The sequence below is a fragment of the Lepisma saccharinum genome, chromosome 2 (assembly GCF_977018435.1).
Source record: "Lepisma saccharinum chromosome 2, izLepSacc3.1, whole genome shotgun sequence".
Lineage (NCBI taxonomy): Eukaryota > Metazoa > Arthropoda > Insecta > Zygentoma > Lepismatidae > Lepisma > Lepisma saccharinum.
The window spans coordinates 114,419,972-114,441,625 of NC_139230.1; the positions used below are offsets into that span (position 1 = coordinate 114,419,972).

The 21,654-nt window shown below is 35.7% G+C and overlaps 1 protein-coding gene across 1 annotated transcript in view; it reads right to left on the reverse strand.

Moving 5' to 3' along the window:
- Positions 1–21,654, reverse strand: part of LOC145984124 (uncharacterized) — a 928,179-nt gene that overhangs the window by 289,922 nt on the left and 616,603 nt on the right. The window contains exon 14 of the mRNA XM_083117559.1: positions 8,792–8,918. Coding sequence (XP_082973685.1) covers positions 8,792–8,918 — 127 coding nt within the window. The remainder of the gene's footprint in view (positions 1–8,791; positions 8,919–21,654) is intronic.

Genomic DNA, 21,654 nt, shown 5'->3' on the forward strand with positions numbered 1-21,654 from the left:
GCTAGTGATATTGCAAGCATTTCATTTTTCAATACAAATGTTACTTTTTATACTAATATGTATCAAGCCAGCAGGTATTTGAAATATTTGAGTTTTAAAGATGAACTTGTGAAACATATTACAAATATTAAATGTTGTGGAAACAGTGTAGTTGAAAGCAAAGTTAGAACAAAAATCAACATAGCAAAGGGAAATACACAAAAGTATTCCTGGAACAATACCACAGCCAGCTAAAACACTGTCAGTTGAAGGTATTACAAAGGCATGTCATGAGATACTTTAATGGAAGGTAACAAATCATGTTTAATGAGAAAGAATGGAAGCTAAGAACAGCCAAAGATTGCAATATATGGCAAAATATGCAAGTAAATAAGGAAAATTAGAAAAATAATTTTCTTTGTTGCAAATATAATTCATAACAATGATCAAAATGTAGTTTGTTATGCTTAAAAATTAAATTTTAGATATTTAACAATATGATGCAAAAACTGGATAAAAAGTTTATCCCCTAACCTATGCAAAATTAAAATGAAAAATGTAGTTTTCATATAAATAAATATTGTTAAAGGTATAAAAATATTTGCAACATATTTGCACTGTATTACTAAATAACTCATAAAGGAATATTTTTACTTTATTTGCAAGTTTTGGCACATTTAGACTTGCACTGCAACAACTCAACTTGTTTCAATTCATTGTGAGAACTATTTATACTATGTGAGAGGTTTTGTTGCAACAATTAAAAAGCAACATTTTGTGTGAATCTTGGTAGAAAGCTTCACCAAAACATAACTTAATACTTAACACATTTCATACTTGGGTTTACACATCAACATTTTTGTAAAAGTTGTGCAAGAATGAAAACTTATGATTAACAGAAACCATTTTACAAGGAAAGTAGCATGTCTCTCAATTTTAAATTGTAATGGATTTTTATCTGTCCTAATATTTTAGTTGCTGCTTTTCATTACATGTGGCAATAGTAAATATTGTAGGACAGTAATTAAGATACATTTTGTGTTCCCAAGTAACCAGAACCACTGGGCAAACTAAATTTTATGTGAGAAAGGTTGGGTTTATGTTCATTGAGAAATTGAAGTTGGTCTTACGTTGGACCAGTAGTTGTTGCCAATGCTTGCCTAACCACGGAAAATGGAGTCAAAATCAGTTTTAAAAACTACATTCTCCTATTATGTTCACATTCAAAAGTATGCTGTAAATTCTAAACTGTAAAATAAATGACATGTGACAGTGTTTCTTTCTGAACATTTCAGTCAAAATATACATTGAAAATATAATATTTCGTTAATGAAAGTCGAAGCAATTCATAACTTGGAGTCATTCACCAGTCATTTGTCACCTACCATGGATGAACAACATTTTTGTGTTGGAAAATGCTTACGATTTGTCTGTTTAACTGTAGCAGAACAAGAACATTCTTACACTTATTCTTATGAAAGTTGTTCATTATCTACATATACAAAATAAACACTGCTATGCACAGACTAAATTCCCTGAAATGTGTAAAACTAAGTAAACTCTCCAGAAAGTGTTTTGTGCTACCACTTAAAGGCATCTTAAGAACAGTGATACCATTTTAGCAAGAAAGTGTTTTATAAATTTTTGTTTTATAGAAATAATTTGTACTAAAGTTTATATTTGGTTCATAATAAACAATATATATATCACAACACAAACATTTGTACAATGTAAAAAACACATGTTGACCCTATGTTGGCACCACAGCCAAAATCACCATTGACCAACAGCATGTTCTCACATTTGGCCAACTACGTTTGGTTATTTGAGTTGTTCAAATTTTACTTTGGACTTTAATAGGTATAAAACTTGATAATTGAGATACTGAGATAATACATTAATGTGATGTATTTTAGTTATTCCAGTTTCCTAACCCTAGTTTAATTATAAATGAGTATGAATGATGCATTGAGGAAGTAGATAAAAGAATAGAAACAAAGAAACAACCATCCATGCATTATATGACAATTTAGCTTGAAATGCTTGGATTTGCAACATAATATTGCTAGCTAAAGTACGGTATGAACACAGTAAAACAGTCTTTTAACTTGTAAGTTAACTTGTTAACACACCCATTTAAAAAAAAAAAATGCATGTAACTCCCAACAAATGAATGACACAACATCAGTATATCATCTCTATTAATTCATGTATGATGCAATACCTGCTCAAATAATATTAGTCGGTTTGTCCCTGTTGTAGAATGGTTAATTTGTGTTTGTCATAGAAATGAGACAGATTATTTGGTTCTCTATTGGAATTGGCTGATATAGGCATATCGGCATATTGATAAAATTGCTGATATCTGAACCAGTTCAATGTTTCAGTAAATAGCCTGTAATATATTGTAACATTCTAACATTTTGCTATTGTTTTATGCATGTAAAAATACAATTCATGTGTTCCGGTTTATTAAAAAAAATTGTTCAATTTTATATCAGTGCACTATCAGTACTGAAAAAACTTCTATATTAGTTCACTCCTATTACCTACTACATTTAAGGGGCTAGGAGAAGTTTTAGGAACACAAAGATGATGTCAAAGAAGGGAATCAATTCAAGAACAGGCCTCAATGAACACACGATAATGACTGCACACATGATGGGTTAAAGAGCAGGAAAACGATCTTGAAAGAAAGATGATGGAATCTATGTACATCCATCTGAGAAGAGAGAAACTTAAAGATCAATTAAAAATGCTATTTAAAAAAATGCCACCTTTCTGGCATAGACATAGTTAGTGGGTTTTAATTATAAGATATTTTCAACAGAGGAGAAGACAGCAAAGTGGTGAGAGAATTCTAGGAACTAGAGAACTGGTTCAGTGCTACTTAGGTAGCACTGCATGTTGCAGGAAATCAACGCTTGTTCATGACAAGGCTGTGGGTCCACCTGTTGAACTAAGACATCAAAATCCCGCCACTCATTTTTAAAACTTTCTTTTTAATCTGTTAGCACCTTCAATGCTAACATTGAATAAAGTAAGAGGCAAAGTGTACACATACACACACATTTTGAATGGTACATATATTCACATTTGATACATATTCCATGATCCTGGTTACAGATTGCACTATGAGGAATGAGGGTTTCTATAACAGTGTAATTTGGTGTGCACTTGCTTTTGCATCCTTCTGGAACATAGTTGCCAAGAATTAAAGAAACTGCGTGCATATTGTAGGAATTTCTTGTGACAGGACCACTAAGAAAGGTTCAGAACAACCTTAACACACCGAAGTTTGAAGGAATGTCAATCCTGCATTTCTCTGTATCCTAGAGGAGGATTTTGCAATATTTCGTGACTTAATTACATGTAGAAAATAACTAATGGATTACTTCCTCATCAGCTATGTCATCTTACAGTGTGAAATTTCTTCTGTTTGGTTATATTGTTACATATCAATAGTGCATGTACTGAGTAAATTGCAAAAATTGTTACTAAATTTCTTCAAAAACATTTGTTTTTAAACTTCTTAGTATTACATAATACACATCAACTTACATGTTTACTTGGAGCTTAAGAAAAATTAAATAAATCATATTATGAAGCTAATAACCAGTTTGAAATATCCAGTGTTTACATGTACTTTACATTAGGTTAGTAGTATTATACACCAAAATTATGAATACACAGCAAACTAACCCCCTCAAAAATCACAAACCATCTAATTTCACACATTTTAAATGTCAAACATATTTTGAGACTGTAAATGTATCTGCTGCACACAGAGACATATATGTATTGACTTCTTCTATCCCTAGCATCTGAATATGAAATTAGGGATGGAAAATTATTAACTATATGAGTCTATAAATGTGTTTAAAACATTTAAATGCAAGATACATGAGTTGAAAGTACAGTAAGTACATCATACATTCTTAGGATCTGATGTCAAGCTCTAGTGAATGTACTGAGTACACTATATTGTCAATAATGACCAGACACCCCCTAAATTGTAAGGAGGGTCACCCATACATCATCAATACACATCATGAGCCACTTGAATGACTCATGAAGGACAGTGAGCATGTTGCAGATGTGAATACAGGTGCCAGCAGTCAAAATGAGTAGACAGCATGAGCTGAGTGAAGCTGAACGGGGTATTCCATCCATGAGATTTTGGACAGGTTCCAGATACAATATGCAACAGTCAGTGATGTTGTGGAGAAATAGAAACGTGAGTGTGTGATAAAACCACAACCATGACTTGGGAAGCCAAAAAAAATTACCAATAGGGATCGTCGAGTGCTCCGACATGTGGTGAAGTCAAAGCAGCAGGCTTTATTGGACACAGACTTTCGAATAACATCAGGAAGTGACGCCAGAACTCATACCATACCGGAGGAGGTGGCACTGAAATTCCATGGGTGAGCTGGAACACATAAGCCAATAAATACTACTCGGAATGCAGCACAATGATTACAGTGGTGCAAAGAACATTGCCAGTGGAACGGTTCTTACCGGAGTGTATTGTTCTCACTGTGAAATTTGGCAGGGGAGGAATTATGGTATGGGGCTGTTTTTCATGGTATGGTGTTGGTCCTCTGGTTTTGGTGCCTGGAAACCTGAATGCCAATGCCTATTGTGCAATATTACCCAACTCCTTTCTCCCCACCTTGTGGCAACAGTTTGAAAGTGACCCTTTTAATTTCCAGCATGACAATGTGCCCATCCATAAAGCAAGGGCCATAACTGAGTGGTTTAATGACATGAGAGTGAATGAACTCAACTGGCCACCTCAGAGCACTCTTCTCAACCCCATTGAAAATCTGTGGGATGAGTTAGAGTGGCGGTTGCAATTCAGGTCAAACCACTCAAACATCGCTACTGAGCTGTTCACCATTTTGCACGAGGAATGAAGCAACTACCAGCTGACATTTACCGCAATCTAGTGGAAAGTTTTCCTCGAAGGGTAAAGGCTGTGATAGCAGTGAATGGCAGACCTACCTTATAGTGATACCAGACCAGCTCCAGGTAAACACATTCCTATGGGTCTCCGATTATTATTGGCAACATAGTGTATGTCCATAATTCTCAATTCTCAAACTTACATCAGATGGAATAATCTCTTAAGATATATTTTGCTTTTTATTTTCAGTTGACCCTATTTCATTTGTCTATCATATTTATTATATTTTATATTTTATATAAGCTCAATGAACATGTGTTTAATTTTTCTCTATTTTTCTTTTGTCACTGTAGTAAAGTTTCTGTTACATCTATAAGTAAACCTCTGTACTTCAGGCTGATGAGATAAAAATTGAAACACATGTACACTTTTCACTTGAGCTCAATCAATGTAAGCAGACACTTAAATACCAGTTTACTACTGGATTTAAATATTCACTAAGAACATATTTCTCAGCTAGAGTTCTACACTCCTTGAAAATGATTTTTAATAAGACCTTCTAGATAATATTGTAGAAAAGTTCTGTTAATTATCTTTATGATTCTGTGCACTATAATTTCTTATTATTTCAATGCAGGTAGTTTAAAAATTCTAATAACAAGAATAATGTTTAAAATGTCTAGTCTTCTTCAATCAAATATTTGGGTTCATTTCATCTAATAAGGTAGGTAGCCATAAGTTCGCCACTGTCCCAAAGTTCGCTACCCCACAGATTCTATGTTTAGTAGAAATATATCAGAAGCTACTTCATGCCAGGTACATGGTGCCTTGGAAACTATATTGAAGGTCGATTTCCGTTAGCACGTGCTTGCTTGGAGAAAGTCGCCACATTCTGTTGGTAGTGGTTGCTGGCTAATGCTGATATAACATTTGTTCTGAAAGTATCCGTTTAATACAACAGAATAACTATTGCATTTAGATAGTGTAAATTATCATTTCAAAGCGTACGTTGTGTATATTCTATGGGTATTGTTAAAATTAAATGTATAATTGTTATATCGTAGTTTCTGACGTGTTTAATAAAAGCTGCACGTGTTCTTAAGTTCGCCACTGTATCGTGTGTCATGGCAAACTTAAGAATTGGTGTTATGACAATGAAATTGGTATTTTTAAATAGAGTAAGGCTTAGAATTTATTAGTTTGTATATAGATTTTTCAGAGAGAGAGAGAGACCCCCCACTCACTCACTTACTCTCACTCACTCTCCCCCCCTCTCTCTCTCTTTCTCTCTCAAGTTGAGGGCCACCAAAACTTAAAGGGTGTACAACATGTAAGATCGACTCTCAAAAATAGACTCCCGAAGAGGAACCGTCCAAGAAAAGTTTGTGCTCCAGTTCATCAGATCCCGGTCCTTCCTGTTCCAACACACTTGGATACCCAACAGCCACAACAATCCCCAAAACTGTGAGACCTAAAAACACAACCCGTTCTCATCCAAAAAAGAATCCTGGAGCAGGCAAATCTACAGACAGCTGATATTGTTTCCTTTGCAAAGAAGATCGTGTCCTAGATATGAGATGCTGCAGTTTATGTCATTGTTACGTTCACGAAGAATGTGTGGAATTAATGAAAAAGGGAAAATGTGTTTTCATTTGTCAATAGTGCTCAAATTGATACATCATTCTCAGTGTGAAGTGAAAATGTCTTGGACTAAAGTTGTGCTTGTTACAATCTGTACTGATTTTATGCATGAATATTGTATAATTAATATTGCCTTTGTTTAGTATGAAAATAAAAGCATCCACTCTCTACTGTTATTAAAATATTAATTGAGTTCACCGCTTGTACACAAGTGGCGAAGGGAACACGTGCATCCTAACTTCGCCAGTTGCAACCCCACCCCTTCTCTTGGTCATTGTTCGAGAAAGGGAACCGTTTTTCTTCTCACAAATTTATATGTTGTTCTATTGAACATTATCATTGCAAAAGTATTTTCTATATTTTGAAACAAAATATTTCTTCATGATTTTTAAAACAAATTTGCTTAAGGTGGTGAACTTAGGGAGACTTACCTTATATGTTACAAGTGTATATCTACAGCAAAGGAAGTAAATATTAATAGTACTGATCTGCCTGAAACCTACATTACATTGCTCTGTACAGCATGGATTGATCTTCAACTTTAGCTGTGTTGAAATATACACTGTAATGATTTATTTCAACATCATAGTGTTATATAATAGAAGAATTGTACTGACCAAACTCTATAAAACTTGTATTTCACTCTCCTTGCTGAGCATTTTAACTACAATTTGTTAGCAAATCTTTCAAGCTTTAAACTGCTATATAATATATGCAAATGTAAAACACACACACACACACTCACATGTATATTTCGTTGCAACTGAAATCATTTCAACAATAAAATTTTCATACTTTCAGTAATTAAACCACTCATTATTTCCAGGATCTCATCTATGTCACATACATGTATATGAAGAAAAAATAACATTAAATCATTCAACGTTAATAAAATATTGGAAGATGTGTGTATGTTATCCACATCTTTTCTGATTGAAATAACATCCAGCATACTGAAATTCTAACTCCAGTAATTTTTCTCAAATACTAGTAGGGACTGTGTTACACACAAAAACCTTCAATCTGTTACACATTTACGTTTTTGATATGAGAGTATTTCAATTCCATTATTTATCCTGATGTGATATACAATTCTAAGCAATTATTACAAGTTCTCCAGAACTACAGAGAATCTCAATTACTACATCTCTAAATTATAGGAATGTTTAAATTCAAACAGATATATGAGGCAAGTGGAAAGAAGTTTTTCTCATGATCAGTGTTTGAAGTGAAAACTGTTACCTGAGGAGATGTCTGCTTCTGCTTGCAGGAAAAATTAGTAGGTGGAGGTATTTTGTATGTTTCACAATGGTGACAATGAAACAATGCTTAAGTAAATTTTGCAAGCTGATGGATGATGTATATGCCCCACATCTCAATTCAAGCTCTGTTCACGATACTTAAAGTACAAAATAACACACACACACAAAACCTCAACAGCAAATTATTAAAAAATAATTGAATATTACTTTCTTTTACATCAATGAATGTGAATGTTTACTCAACTGAATATATTTAGCAGCTAAATACAGTGAAACTACAATTTTATGTTCCTGGGTATTACATGTTCTCACATGAAGGTACCAATAAAGCACATTTGTTATAATATTTTCTTGCATTTTAAGTTTTTTCACCTTGGTTCCCTGAAAACATAAAATCGAATTTCTACTGTATTCTGTCATATTTGGGTAAAGAGAAGCTCTTAAATTGTCCATATGATGTATCCTTATCAGAGAAACTACTTACTCTTTCTGCTTCTTGTTTGGTCCCTAAAAAAAAATAACAGCAACTTTCCACAAGGAAGTCATGGACATCACAATTTACATGAATGTATTCTTGGTAAGTCTATCCCGAGAGGGGTACAAAGATGCCAAGAATCTTGCTACTTATGTACAACTTCCCAATTGTGACTCTTCCAAAATTGTAATATATTAACATGAATATACTTGCTCCCTTATTTTTGATTGGGAATTGCTTAAGTAGAACAAGTGAAACTTACACTCAATAGGCTTGAGCTTTAACCATTACCAACAATTTTTACCATTTTATACTTTACACTGTGAAAATGGATATAGTATAGTTACACTTAACAATTAGTATAAATTGCTGAAATCATAAAACCAGACAGTTGGGAGCCTGATCACATGTACAAAAGTTCTAATTCTGAGATATTTAAAAATGATAAAGAAATATTGTACATAAAAAATAACACACCAACTGATTTTCAGCAAGTGCACACTGTTTTGAAAGCATTATACTCACCTCCTCCTGCTTGCTGGAAGAGTACAGATGCTGTAGAAACAACACCAACACCGGAGCTAACAAGGGACTGGTTACTTACTAATGGTTGAGTTGTTGTAGAACCCATCATACCATCTTTTCTTTGCAACTGCAAGAAAAATTACATTTGTGAAATTTGCTTCAATTTCATTTGTTTCAGGAATTGCAACAGATATAAGAGAAATGTAGTTAATACTAAAAATATGAAGAAAATATAACAGAAAATTCAACATTTATTTTTATTCTTGCACTCTACTTCTAATAGATTGATTGATTGATTGATTGATTTAGTTTATTTTACTTCGCGTTTTGTGCCTCTTGGCTAATTTGCGAAGATGAGGATGAGTGATGAAATTATGAAATTGATGAATGGACATTTACAAACAACCAAACCCGACCGGGATTCGAACCCGGGACCCTTGGCGTCGCAGCGCGATGTGCTAACCACTCGGCCACAGGGTCGGGTACTTCTAATAGAGTTACTACTTTTAATTAATTTTCATTTCAAAAAATGAAAATAATCATAATCAAATTGTAATGTCACATGTTGCCTTGGTAGCCAAGCACGATCAGTGCTGAATTAACTATATCACAATTGATGGTCCCACTTTTGAGTCCTGCTGCGGCCATGGGTGTTCCTTTGTGACCATCCTTTCATACATTTCATCTAATCATTATTATTTCTCATTGTCACAACTAGCATAAAGTGTCATAAAAGTGGTGTAAAAGAAGGAAAATACAAAAATATATATATGTATTATATTATATATAATATATTATCTATGTATATATGCAATAAATTTTCGTTCATCAGCAATAAAAATTGAATGACTAAGTTAACAAATTATTTTGTTGTTAAGCAAATTGCTTCTAAGATTTTAACACAAGAGAAAGTGTAAAGGTTCACATGTAAAATTCTAAAATATCTCATACACAATATAATATTTACAATGCATCCATTCTGGTACATCAAAATACCACAAAATGCAAATACACATAATATTTTCACACAATTATTCAGTGCTTTAACACTGGCTATAATGGCATACTGTTGCATTAGGTGCTATGAATTGAAACTTATATTAAAATATATTTATAGATTTCCTGTCATTGAAATTACACAAATATGTTGATAAGTAGGTACAACTCAACAATTTATCTATCATATCTACTGAATGTCAAATACACAATATGAGTGACTGCAATACAATTGCCTTGATTGAGTGGGCGTGTTGGTTATACAACAAAATTTTTGATTAGATAGTAGTAGTAAAAAGGTAAAGTGCTCCCCTGTGCTTTGCACCATGCCATGAAGACATATAGGGGGTGTGGAGTTAAGGCTCAACACTATCTTGATCATTGCTGAAGGTGGGGGTGATGTGATCAGCATCAGGCCACTGGCTGCCTTCACCCCCCCTCTCCAGAGTTTCCTCCAGGTACACACTTTACTTTATACGACGCTGGGTGGGCACCGGAGCCATTTGAACAGGTGGAAAAAATCCCTGTTCTCCCCCGCTGAGGATTGAACCTGGATCTCTTGCATGGTAGTCAGACACCTTTACGACTGAGCTACTGCAGCTGTACTAGATAGTAGTAGTAGTATTTAAAGAAAAGAGAAGCAAATATCCATGTCAAAACAAAAGTATTTCTCTTGCAAGATTTAGTTAAATAGAATATTCACATCACAATACAAATCAAAACTGCAATTTGGTTCCATAAATTTCAATATATCAAGACAGTTTCATAGGTGAACTGGTGCAAGCATACAGTATGGTTTACAAGGAAATTAATTCATAAAAATACATTTAAATATGGAATTAGCATTTTGATTTTTGCTTGCATATGTGTATCTAAACATAAAACTTTCTCATACAAAGGGTCAGGGGCATGGACGTCCGCAGGATATTGCCAGGGAGGGGCAAGGAAGGCATTTTTTTCCAGGGGGGCAAACAAGTCACATTTTCCCCCAAAATAGTGTAGTTCCCTAAAAAAAACATTGCTTAAATTTGAATTTATGATGTTAATGCAATAATTAACACATATTAATGTGGCTAAAATGAAATTATATGAGTGAAATACATAATTTTTGGTCGACTTTCATTTTCCAGGGGGGGGGGGGGCACGGCCTCCCCCCTTCCGGACGCCCATGGTCAGGGGAGAAAAACAGGTAAGTGACGTTTCTATCGTAAGTGAGGTAGTAGTGTAATTTCCTGCCATGCTGATGCTGTGCTGGACTTTACAACATAATTTCTTTCGTTTCATACATTTGACACTTCCATTCTTCAAAGCATATGTTTTTTGTACCTTTTCATTTATCGAGTAACATTAATTAAAAGTTAATTTGCCTGCAGTTTTTCCCCCTCCCTGACCCTTCATATTTGTATTTTTTAATTATTTGATTTATTACATTAACTACCAGAGTTTCAGAATCATTTTAATGTAACCAGCATCTTGTTACCAATTTCATTCATTTTGCAAGAACAATGAAAACAATGGAGTTGTAAAAGACATACTTTGTCATCTCATAAGCATGATATATAATGGAAATATCTGTGTGGGTAAACATATAATTGTCAATTTTAGGAAGTTAAATACCATACTAAACTTGTAATTTATTTATAATTCTCCTTTTGGATGTCAAAGTGTATGGCATAACTTTTTAACTTTACAAAAACAATTTTATAGCACTTTGTTCAACAATAAGAACTGTACAACACAAAAACTTCAAATGCCATAACAACTTATATGTGGCTAGAATGGCATTACATTTAGAATGGAGTGAACAGTCTGAATCTGCATTCAAGCCTTTCTGAAACTTTTTTTGGTTTACTTGAATCTGAACATTTCAATTCTTGATGTCAAGAAAGCAGAATGCAGTTACTTTTTCATAATTGTCTTTTTCTCTTGCATTATTAAATGCTTATTTTATCTTTCATTTTTCTTATAGAAACTCTCACTTGATTTTATGGTACCATCTGATCAATAGCAAATTATCTTTGTTAATGCTATACTATTCAAAATTCTTTCATGAATCTCAGTAAGATATCTCACTAGTGAATAATTTGCTGTATTGGGTTCCACACATACAGCATAAGCTTTGTGTACTTAGTGAATGAAGTATGCATAGCTAAATTTATTAACCAAAATTGTTCAATGACCAATGCCCCTATTACATCACAAGCTATTATCAGTTAATTTTTTAGAGCCGATAAATACGTATTGTCCTGGCATTAATTGTTGAGTTCATAATTTTTCAAGCTTGGATAGTGATAGGTGTTAAATATAATTCTTATATGTAGGTACATACACTACTGTTTGTGAAAATTGCAACACCATGAAGGAATGATAGTAAACCCATGAAACTTAAAGGAAATGCAAAGCAAGGAAAGACATGCAAATGATTAGAATTGTAGTGTGATTGCTCATGCCTCGGGCCAGCAGTGCTTTCTGAACTGCCGTATTAGGCAAATAAGCAGAGAGCTGTTGAGGAGCTAGACAAGTAGTGTATCTTGGTCTTGGTTAGCATGCTGTAAAAATTCCTCCAGAAGTCCCTATGTCTTGACCATGTCAGAGGGTACATTACAAAGATAACACTGTTCAAATGGGAATGAATGATCTGCCTGCATGAAGGTGGATTTTTGTGTAGCGACATTGCTGCTCGTACAGTGAATAATGCTACAACAGCAATGCAAGTGGTGGAGCAGTGGACTGAAGAGAATTGGATGCATCAAAAATCCAGCAATGCACCACGAGATGTGACACCACCACAGGATGACACACATTTTTTCTGCGTGGCAGTGATGGAACTGTACAGCTTCCTCATGAGTGTTAGCCCAACAGTGGGCACTGCAACATGTGTACCATTGTCTGCTTCCACAATTCATCAGCATCTGCTTCACAGAAGACTGGCTGTACGCATTCCTCTTTCAAATATGCTTGAATTTAATACTGTTATAACTTTTACTTTCTGCTGCATATGAAAATTATTCTGGCACACAGTATTTAGATATCACCTCCAGGAAAGGCAATATACGTGGCTGGTCTAAAAAGTATCCAATCTTTTCTTTTCCTGCGGAAAATATCTATGGTAGGTTAGCTACACTCTGCACAGAGCTGAAGGGAACCTTCATGTACGTGCACGAATGTTGTTTGGCATGTCGGACCTGAAAGTCGATGAGAGGGAGCAGGTGAGTGAGGTAGTGTTTCTGTGTATCATCGCATTTTCTTGTTCGGTAGGATGACGGAATGCATGGAGCAGAGATACTGCATCAAGTTTTGCAAGAAGCTTGGAGAGACGAAAACGGAAACAATTCGAAAAAATCAACAGACATTTGGCGATAATTCCATGGGAGTTACCCAAAAATAGAACTGGTAAAACAGCTTCAAAAATGGCTGCACATTGGTGGAGAGTGATCAGTGTTCTGAGAGGCCACCAACAAGCCGGAATGCAGAAAACGTTATCTTCCTTGATAATGGAAGATCGTCGATTGACAGTCAGGGTAATTGCTGATGACATTGGTATCAGCAAAAATTCTGTGTATTCCATTTTACTGGAGGATTTAGGCATGTACAGGGTAGCAGCAAAACTTGTGTCAAAGCTGCTTTCGCAGGAACGCCGAGAACTTCGACGTGACATTGCACAAGACATATTGGATACTTTTTTGATTTGATTTATTGTTTTAAGTCCACTTTATGCACAGTAAGGCTAATCGGGACTGGACCTACAGTTTAAAGTGGGTTCCGAACCACTTGTGCCTCCACCGGGTATCGAACCCGGGACCCCTTACATATTGGATACTGTCAACAGGGATGCAGAGTTTCTCAACATCATGATAACTGGAGATGGTGATGATGAACATGGCTCCATGTGGCTTGTGGTTGTTCCCGAAGCTAAAATCTCCACTGAAAGGCCCCCGTTTTGACAGCCGAAAGGACATTATGTGCAACGCGATGGTGGAGTTGAGAGACATTCTAAAAGAGGCATTTTAGGAGTGCTTCCAGCAATGACAGGCTCGTTGGGGGCTAAGCATGTGAAATCCAAAGAGGTCTACTTTGAAGGGGATGAGGACATAAACCATACCAGGCAAGTGATTTTCTTTTCCCAGCATAAAGTCGGATACTTTTTAGATAGGCCACGTATGGCTCTCAAATAAGTTGAAGTAGGAGTGGCAATTCATACGATCTGGTGTTAAATTCTTTTCCTATTTGAATTTCACTCACAGCACCATTGTCAACTGAACATTTAGTTTCTGGACATATCGAATAACACCGACAAACTCTCACAGTTCACAAAAGACATCAAGGCAAACAATTTCTCAGAAAAACTTTTGCTTGTCAAGTGGTATAAAGGATGCTCACGCTGTCCAGTTGTTTCTTGCTAATCACAGCTTATGTGTGCTTCAACAGCTCCAAATACTCACTGAAACAACTCTCTGTAACATATAGTTATCTCTTCAGAGATGGGAAAGGGAAAAGAATTGATAACATGGAGCCAATAAAAGCAAATATGATGGAGCATCTACAAAGTATTTCAAAGAGATCACTTAAAAAAAAATTAACCAATGGAGTTTTTATAGGATTCTGCAAAAGTGGTCATGTTATCTCTTTCAAACTTTAAAGCCTGAAGTATTTATAGGAATGACCATCCATATAACAAGCACCTTATAAGAGGTAGTCTTTGTTTATTGAAAATAACTCTTGCAAATTGAAAGTTGGTATGGAAATGAAACTAATGGCTCCTGGACAGGGAGGTCAGCACGAAACAAGTTAAATGGATATTGCACAAGAAATGTAAAAGAAACACAGTTTTCTGTCTCTCTCTCTCTCTCTCTCTCACTAACTCACTCACTCACTCTCACTCTCTCACTCACTCACTCTCACTCTCTCTCTCACACACACACACACACAGCTACTACATTTTATCTCAACCCTCCCCCCTCGAAATGTTGTGTGTTGAAGGGTTACACAGTCTGTTTGTAACATTACAGTTTTTAGTATAATTTCCAACAAAAATGTACATTTATGATATGCTGTTGGCATATAGGACAGAACATTCCAATCTTCAACCTTTTGCATTAAACTGGGCCACAGTAGTCCAACAATAATAATGACCTTCAGTTATTACCCCTGTTCCACCACCACATGGAGACAATTAACATGTCATTTCTCAAAAAACAGAGATATTGAATTTCAATGCAATATGAGTATTGGAAGTTAGTCAAGAGCTGATATTAAAATATTTTCTTTTCAAAAGCACTTAAGAGGTTTTTTTTTTTTTAATTCCAAAGAATGATAACTAGACCTCGGATTTCTAGGATCTAAAAAGTGTGCTTTTAGGTTCCTAAAATAGGCTCTAAAAATCCGAAAATAGGTTCTAAAAAACCTAAAATAGGTTCTAAAAACCTTAAATTACGTTCGAAAAATCCTGAAATAGGTTGCAAAAATACTTAATTTGGTACAAAATTCCTGAAAAATACTGATTAGATACAATCGTTAACAACAAAATTTCACACAAGAACCGTAATAACCAAATATTAATTTTCTAAACAAATTTTCATTTCTTTATATCATTGTCAAAATTATCTACAAATTATTATAATACTGCACTTGTGCTGTTAGAAAAAGTTACTTGTTGATATGAAAAATGAATTATGTATGTATAAGTTGCTGCACAATATCAGGGTGGCTATCACTTGGAATTCCTTGAATTCTGGGAATTAGATGTGAATTATTGGCACCGGAAATTATGCTTGAATTATTGGCTCTGGAAATTATTCATGAATTTTGGCAAGACATGAAATAAGGTACAAGCGGATATTTTTTCTATTCCATTTTTTCTCCGTAGACGTGAAAAATTGCAACTTTTTATTAATCCATATCCCATTAAATTTATACACGTTTATAAATGCCATGAGGCAAGTTTCTCTAAGTTTAGCTTTTATTTCATTCACTTTTTTGAGGATGAAAAAGAAAGCTATACAGAAAATGAAACAAAATTTTCTCAATCCATTTACTTTGTTAGTGTCTTTTACAGAACCATATATCTGACAAACAGAAGATTATTACAATATAATATATCTTGAAGTTGATTACGCAAATTTTTGTTACATTGGAATCATACAAACCCTTCATATTGCCAATATTTTTGTGTATGGAAGGGAGGGTGAGAGTCGGTAATACGTAAGGTAGGAATAGAGAAAACATCTGCTTGTATCCTTGAATTTTTGGGAAGTTCACGTTGAAAACCAGGAATTATACTTGAATTTTATCATGGTCCTAGTGACCACCATGAATCTTTTTGCGTCATCCACACTCAACCTCCACCTTTTGTCTGTGACGATCATTTCATGTGCTGAAAATCATCTTTCAACAGAAACATAGTCAGTGAGTGCTAATTTGAATGCTGAAATATTACTTCGCAAGGTGTGAATGCCAAGAAGGACCAAACTGACGCGAAAGTGAGCAAGGCCACACAGATCAGAAGTTTGCACTTGGGACTGCGCAGGCAGTAGAGATGACTGGGTGGCAAAATTGAGAATGGGGAAGAGGGGGCAAGGACAGTTTACTTTATCTCAGTAGGCAAGGCTTAGCATTAAGAGTCTATAGTGCAGGGGTAAAAAGTAGGGGGGAACTGTCCCCTTTTGCCGCCACTATCTGCAGGTAACAGCTTTGATAAAAATCATATACTTGGAGGGAGGGAAATGAACAGAAAACATGTTTCAAACATGCCAGACATTGAATTATTTCACCACCAAACCTAGTAAATAACTCTGCGAGATATAAAAATCCTGTAATAAAAAAAAAAAAAAAAAAAAAAAAGGTTTAATTTAGGCACATAAACCTAAAATTCTAACAAGTAAAAGGAGTTATTTTAGGCACTATAAAACTTAGTCAGTTGCACTATAAAACTTAGTCAGTTGTTTCACTTTTTTATGAAATGCTGATATAACTTATTTCTTATTTACCTGCAAAGGAAAAAATAGGTTAAAAATCTAAAATCCGAGGTCTAATGATAACTATTCATCACAGAGAGTTGAAGTTTGTTTAATTTTGGAAGGAATGCCTTGGGTGTTCACTGCTAACATTTATTGTTAATACAGGAGAAATTAGAAGAAGGCAAAAAGGGTAATATATTCAAGAAATCCCTTCTTGGGGAGACCCTGCAACCATCCACATTAATGCAAAGTAAATAGAAAAATTCCAAAGTGTAGCACTACTATGTGCTACAATCATCAGACAAGCAGAAATGAAATTCCCCGACTTTTCCAGGTTTTCCAGGACAAATTAATGCATTTTTCCCTGACACTTATAAAGAAAATACATGTTTTGTAAATGGAAATAATAAACTCATAGAGGTGTAATGGGCGATCCTTTGGGAAGACACTCAAATGTCAACCTCCCTTCCATGCAGTACAGGCTGGACTGTATTTTGCAGACAAGCAAGGCTCTGGCATCTGGACTCATAGCCAGTATCATCCTCTGTGGGGCTTTCGTTGCGTGTTGACCATATGTGTTTGTGAGTGTTCCTTGATCATTGTCATCATCCATCCTCATCTTTGCAATTAGCCAAAAGTGGCAAAAAGCAAAGTAAAATAATCAAATCAATAAACTCATACAGCTTTCAGTTATGGATTAAGTACTTTTATTAGTTTACAGAAAACAACTTAATTTTTCTATGAAATGAAATGAAATAGTGAAGTTGGAAAATCATTACAAGTCACAAGCTAGGGAGAGATTATTACAGGAACTTTTTCATATACAGGCAGTATAAAACATTTGATTAATTTTAAAGTTCTGACTAAATGATATTAGAGTGAATTGGTCGTTACTATATAAGCACCATTAATGAAAAAGGAAATTTTGTAATTTCTCATTCTTCTTAGCCTTTCTCGTTATTATATGTTGATATTTCGATTGAGGTTTGGAGATTTCTAAGCTCCTGTTATTGCAACCCTATGCTTGAAAGATCATTACTGCAGACTCATTCTTCAATGCATTAACATTTATATCCTATTTCCGTTTTCTCTGTAAAGCGAACAACTTAACCCTTGCACACAGGAGCGAGATTTTGTCAGGGTGAATCTGCGATGAACATATTGCAATATATAATGTCTGTTTGGCACAAAAAAATCCCTTAAACCTGCTTCTCTCAGGACTAAGTGTCCTGAAAGGAATGCAATGGAATCATATATAACAAAGTGCCATATTTCCTTACATTCTCAATGGGACTTCTCCTTCAGTACAATGTGTATATATTAAATAATTAATTAATATATATTAATTAATTTACTACACTGTGTAGGTGTTTGATTTAGCTAATCAAATATTAAAACAGAAATACGCTGTTTATTATACAGGGTGTCCGAGAAGTCTTTGTATGAAAACAAAAATTAACTGTATCCGCTATATGCAATATAGACATGAAAAAATGGTACCAAAATGTTCGGAAACTATTCAAGTTTTTCTTGTTTCAGGTTTCTGTAACGTTGCAGTAGTGTAGCAGTGCCAGTGTCCAGCAAACCGGAAATGTACACAAATCAGGAAAAAGCAGAGTGTGACCTGTGGTTTCACGAGTGCAGGTTACAAAAAACAATGCAGAGACAGTTTCAAACATCGTACGGAAAGGTGCCATCCGATGATAGGAGCATTAAGTCATGGTATGACAAATTCAAGAACACAGGATCTGTTGCTGACGCACTGAGAAGTGGTCAACCGTCAACCTCAGATGAAAGGGTGGAAGATGTCAGAGTGGCTTTTGTGCACACTCCGAAGAAATCTGTGCATACGGCCTCACATGAATTACAGATGTCAAAAAGTTCTGTTCATGATGTGTTACACAAACGTTTACTGTTTCATGCATACAAAGTGCAAATCCTGCAGGCTTTGTTGCCCAATGACGGCAAACGTAGGTATAACTTTGCGGTAAAAATGTAATCACGCATTGACGCTGATAATGGCTATCTGGAACGTGTTGCTTTTTCAGACGAGGTGGTCTTTCATGTCAGTGGTTTAGTGAATAGACACAACGTGCATATCTGGGGTAAAGAGCCCCCTCATGAGGTGAGGGAGTCGACCATGGGCAGCCCGAAGGTGAATGTTTGGTGCGCGCTGCTGCATGACAGAATAATCGGACCATTCTTTTTCTGTGAGGACACCGTAACATCGGGAGTGTATCTCGACATGTTGCAATTGTTTGCTGTTCCTCAATTGCTAGAATACCACACAGATGTTATCTTTCAACAAGACGGTGCACCGCCACATTGGAGTCTGGAGGTTCGTTCCTACCTTGATCAGAGATGGACTGACAGCATGGCCTGCACGATCTCCAGACATGACCCCTTTAGATTTTTTTCTATGGGGTTATGTGAAAGACAATGTCTACAGAACTCCTGTATCCGATCTTGCAACTCTGCAACAATGGATAACCCAAGTCATCACATCAATCCCTCCTGTGATGTTGGCTAATGCATGGCGAGAAGTTGAATTTCGATTAGATGTACTCCGTGCTACCAAGGGTGCTCACGTGGAGATTTATTGACTTCTTTCCTATTGCCAATAAAATTTGAATAGATTTCAAATATTTTGGTACCATTTTTTCATGTCTATGTTGCATATAGGGGATACAGTTAATTTTTGTTTTCATACAGACTTCTCAGATACCTGGTATATGAAGGGCATGCAGAAAGTAAGTTCTGATGGCATCTGTATGCGGTTACATACAGTCTCTCCCCTAGTGCGAGGTACATGCTGTAATCAGATTTTTCAATGTTCAGAAGCAGATAGCGTCAATTATGTGAGCTGTAAGGACCGGACATCATGAGCAGAAGTACGCAGACAATTCACGGAAGGCTAATCTAATGTGCACAATCATACAGCTGAGTGCACGCAGGTTCTTTTATTGAACTTCAAGTGAGAGAAATTCGACCCCACCCAATTGCCCTCATACAACCCTAACATCATGCACAGCAAATTTCATGTGTTCCTTCAGCTGAAGCAGTTTCTGGCAGGACATTTTAACAGCAATCCTGTGGTACAACCAGTTCGAGTCTTTGGCGGCAGACACATATGATAAGGACATACAAAATTTAGTGCCACACTACGACAAATGACTGAACAACGGTGCTGAATATGTCAAAAAGTAAGTTATGATTCACTATATCTAATGCAATAAATGTCAAATACTATGATGTGGATGCACATAGTGGTTCAGATCCCACTTTAAATTGTAGGTCCAGTCCTGATTACCCTATCTGTGCATAAAGTGGACTTTAAAAAAAAACAATCTCAAACCAATGATGGTCTGGTTTTATTTTATGTCTAATTGGAAGTTATGTCCTCTATGTTCCTCGTATAAACCTCTAGTCTAATAAATTCAATAACAATAGACAAAATGTGAAAATTCAGAGGAACATCGATTACTGGTGATAGTGATGTTTTTAGGATTGAATGATTCAAGTAATAATTGTATTAATATATTTACCTATTTATTATTATTTTATTCCCCTAGTGGACAAAAGTGGACAGTTCTGTCCCTTCCTGCTCCCATACACACAAGAGAAAATTAAAATTCAATGCATTTTACACATAATATTTACTCATAATTGGGAGAAGACAGACGTGGTAGTAGATAAATATGGAGAAACTAGTACTCACTTTATCCGTATGTTTAGCTCATGTGGGAAGTGCATTATGACATGAAACAACCAGACTGCTGGAAGTTTGCTTAATACACAACTACTTTCAGTTTGAGAATAACTTCTACAAACAGTCAGAGAGCCTTGCCATGGGCAATCTGTTATTAGCTCCTTTAGTCAACATTGTCATGCACTTGGCAGAAAAAGATATACTCCACACTCCAGAACTGCAATACATCCAATATGGAAGGTACACGGACGACACAATAGTCATATACAAAAAGGCAGAAGTGCTCAAACTTCTAGTGAAAAAAACTAAATAGCATCCACCCAGGCTCAACTTCACCATAGAACAAGAGAAACATGGCAACATCAACTTCTTGGACATCACCATCAGCTGCACACAAAACAAATTCATAACCACTGTCTACAGAAAACCATATGCAAGCAACCACTACATACATGCTCTTTACAGCCATCCCCCCAAACAAAAAGCTAATGCGTGGCTGAACTTTTATCGAAGAGCCTTCTCCTACTGTTGCAGAGAAGAAGATCTAACAGAAGAGAGAGCCACCATCACTGAAATAGCCCTGAAACATGGCTACACAGAAGCACAACTTTCCACTTGGTGCAGTAAAGTGGAAATACAGGTCAGGCACCCTACTCAGCCACAATCAACCTCCAATGGCAAATATAAGTGGTTTGCCTTCCCCTACCATCCCACCACATCCAACTGCATATCCAAAGCTCTTCTCCCCTATGACATAAAAGTAGCACACAAACCCTATGCCAAAATAGCTGATAAACTAAACAAACACAAACGGTACTTCCTCTCCCCCCTTGATAAACCAGGTGTATATGACGGAGTGTGAGTGCAAGGCACATTACATTGGCAGGTCCATCAGATCTGTCAATGAAAGAATCCAACAACACCTAACAGATGCAAAAAAAGCCCAACCCACTACTGGTCTTGCTAAACACATCAAATACAATAGCCATAAAATACAAAAGGTACAAGTCAAGCACACCGCCCACACACTTGTAGACACAAAAAATCAAGGAAACGCATGCCATAATGCACTTCCCACATTAGCTAAACATCGATAGCGGACAGGCACACCACAAATGGATTGCCCTACTACAACAGTTAGCGCCGGGAAATAGCAGATGACATGGACGCAAATGTACAGTTCACAACAGCGCATCTAGCAG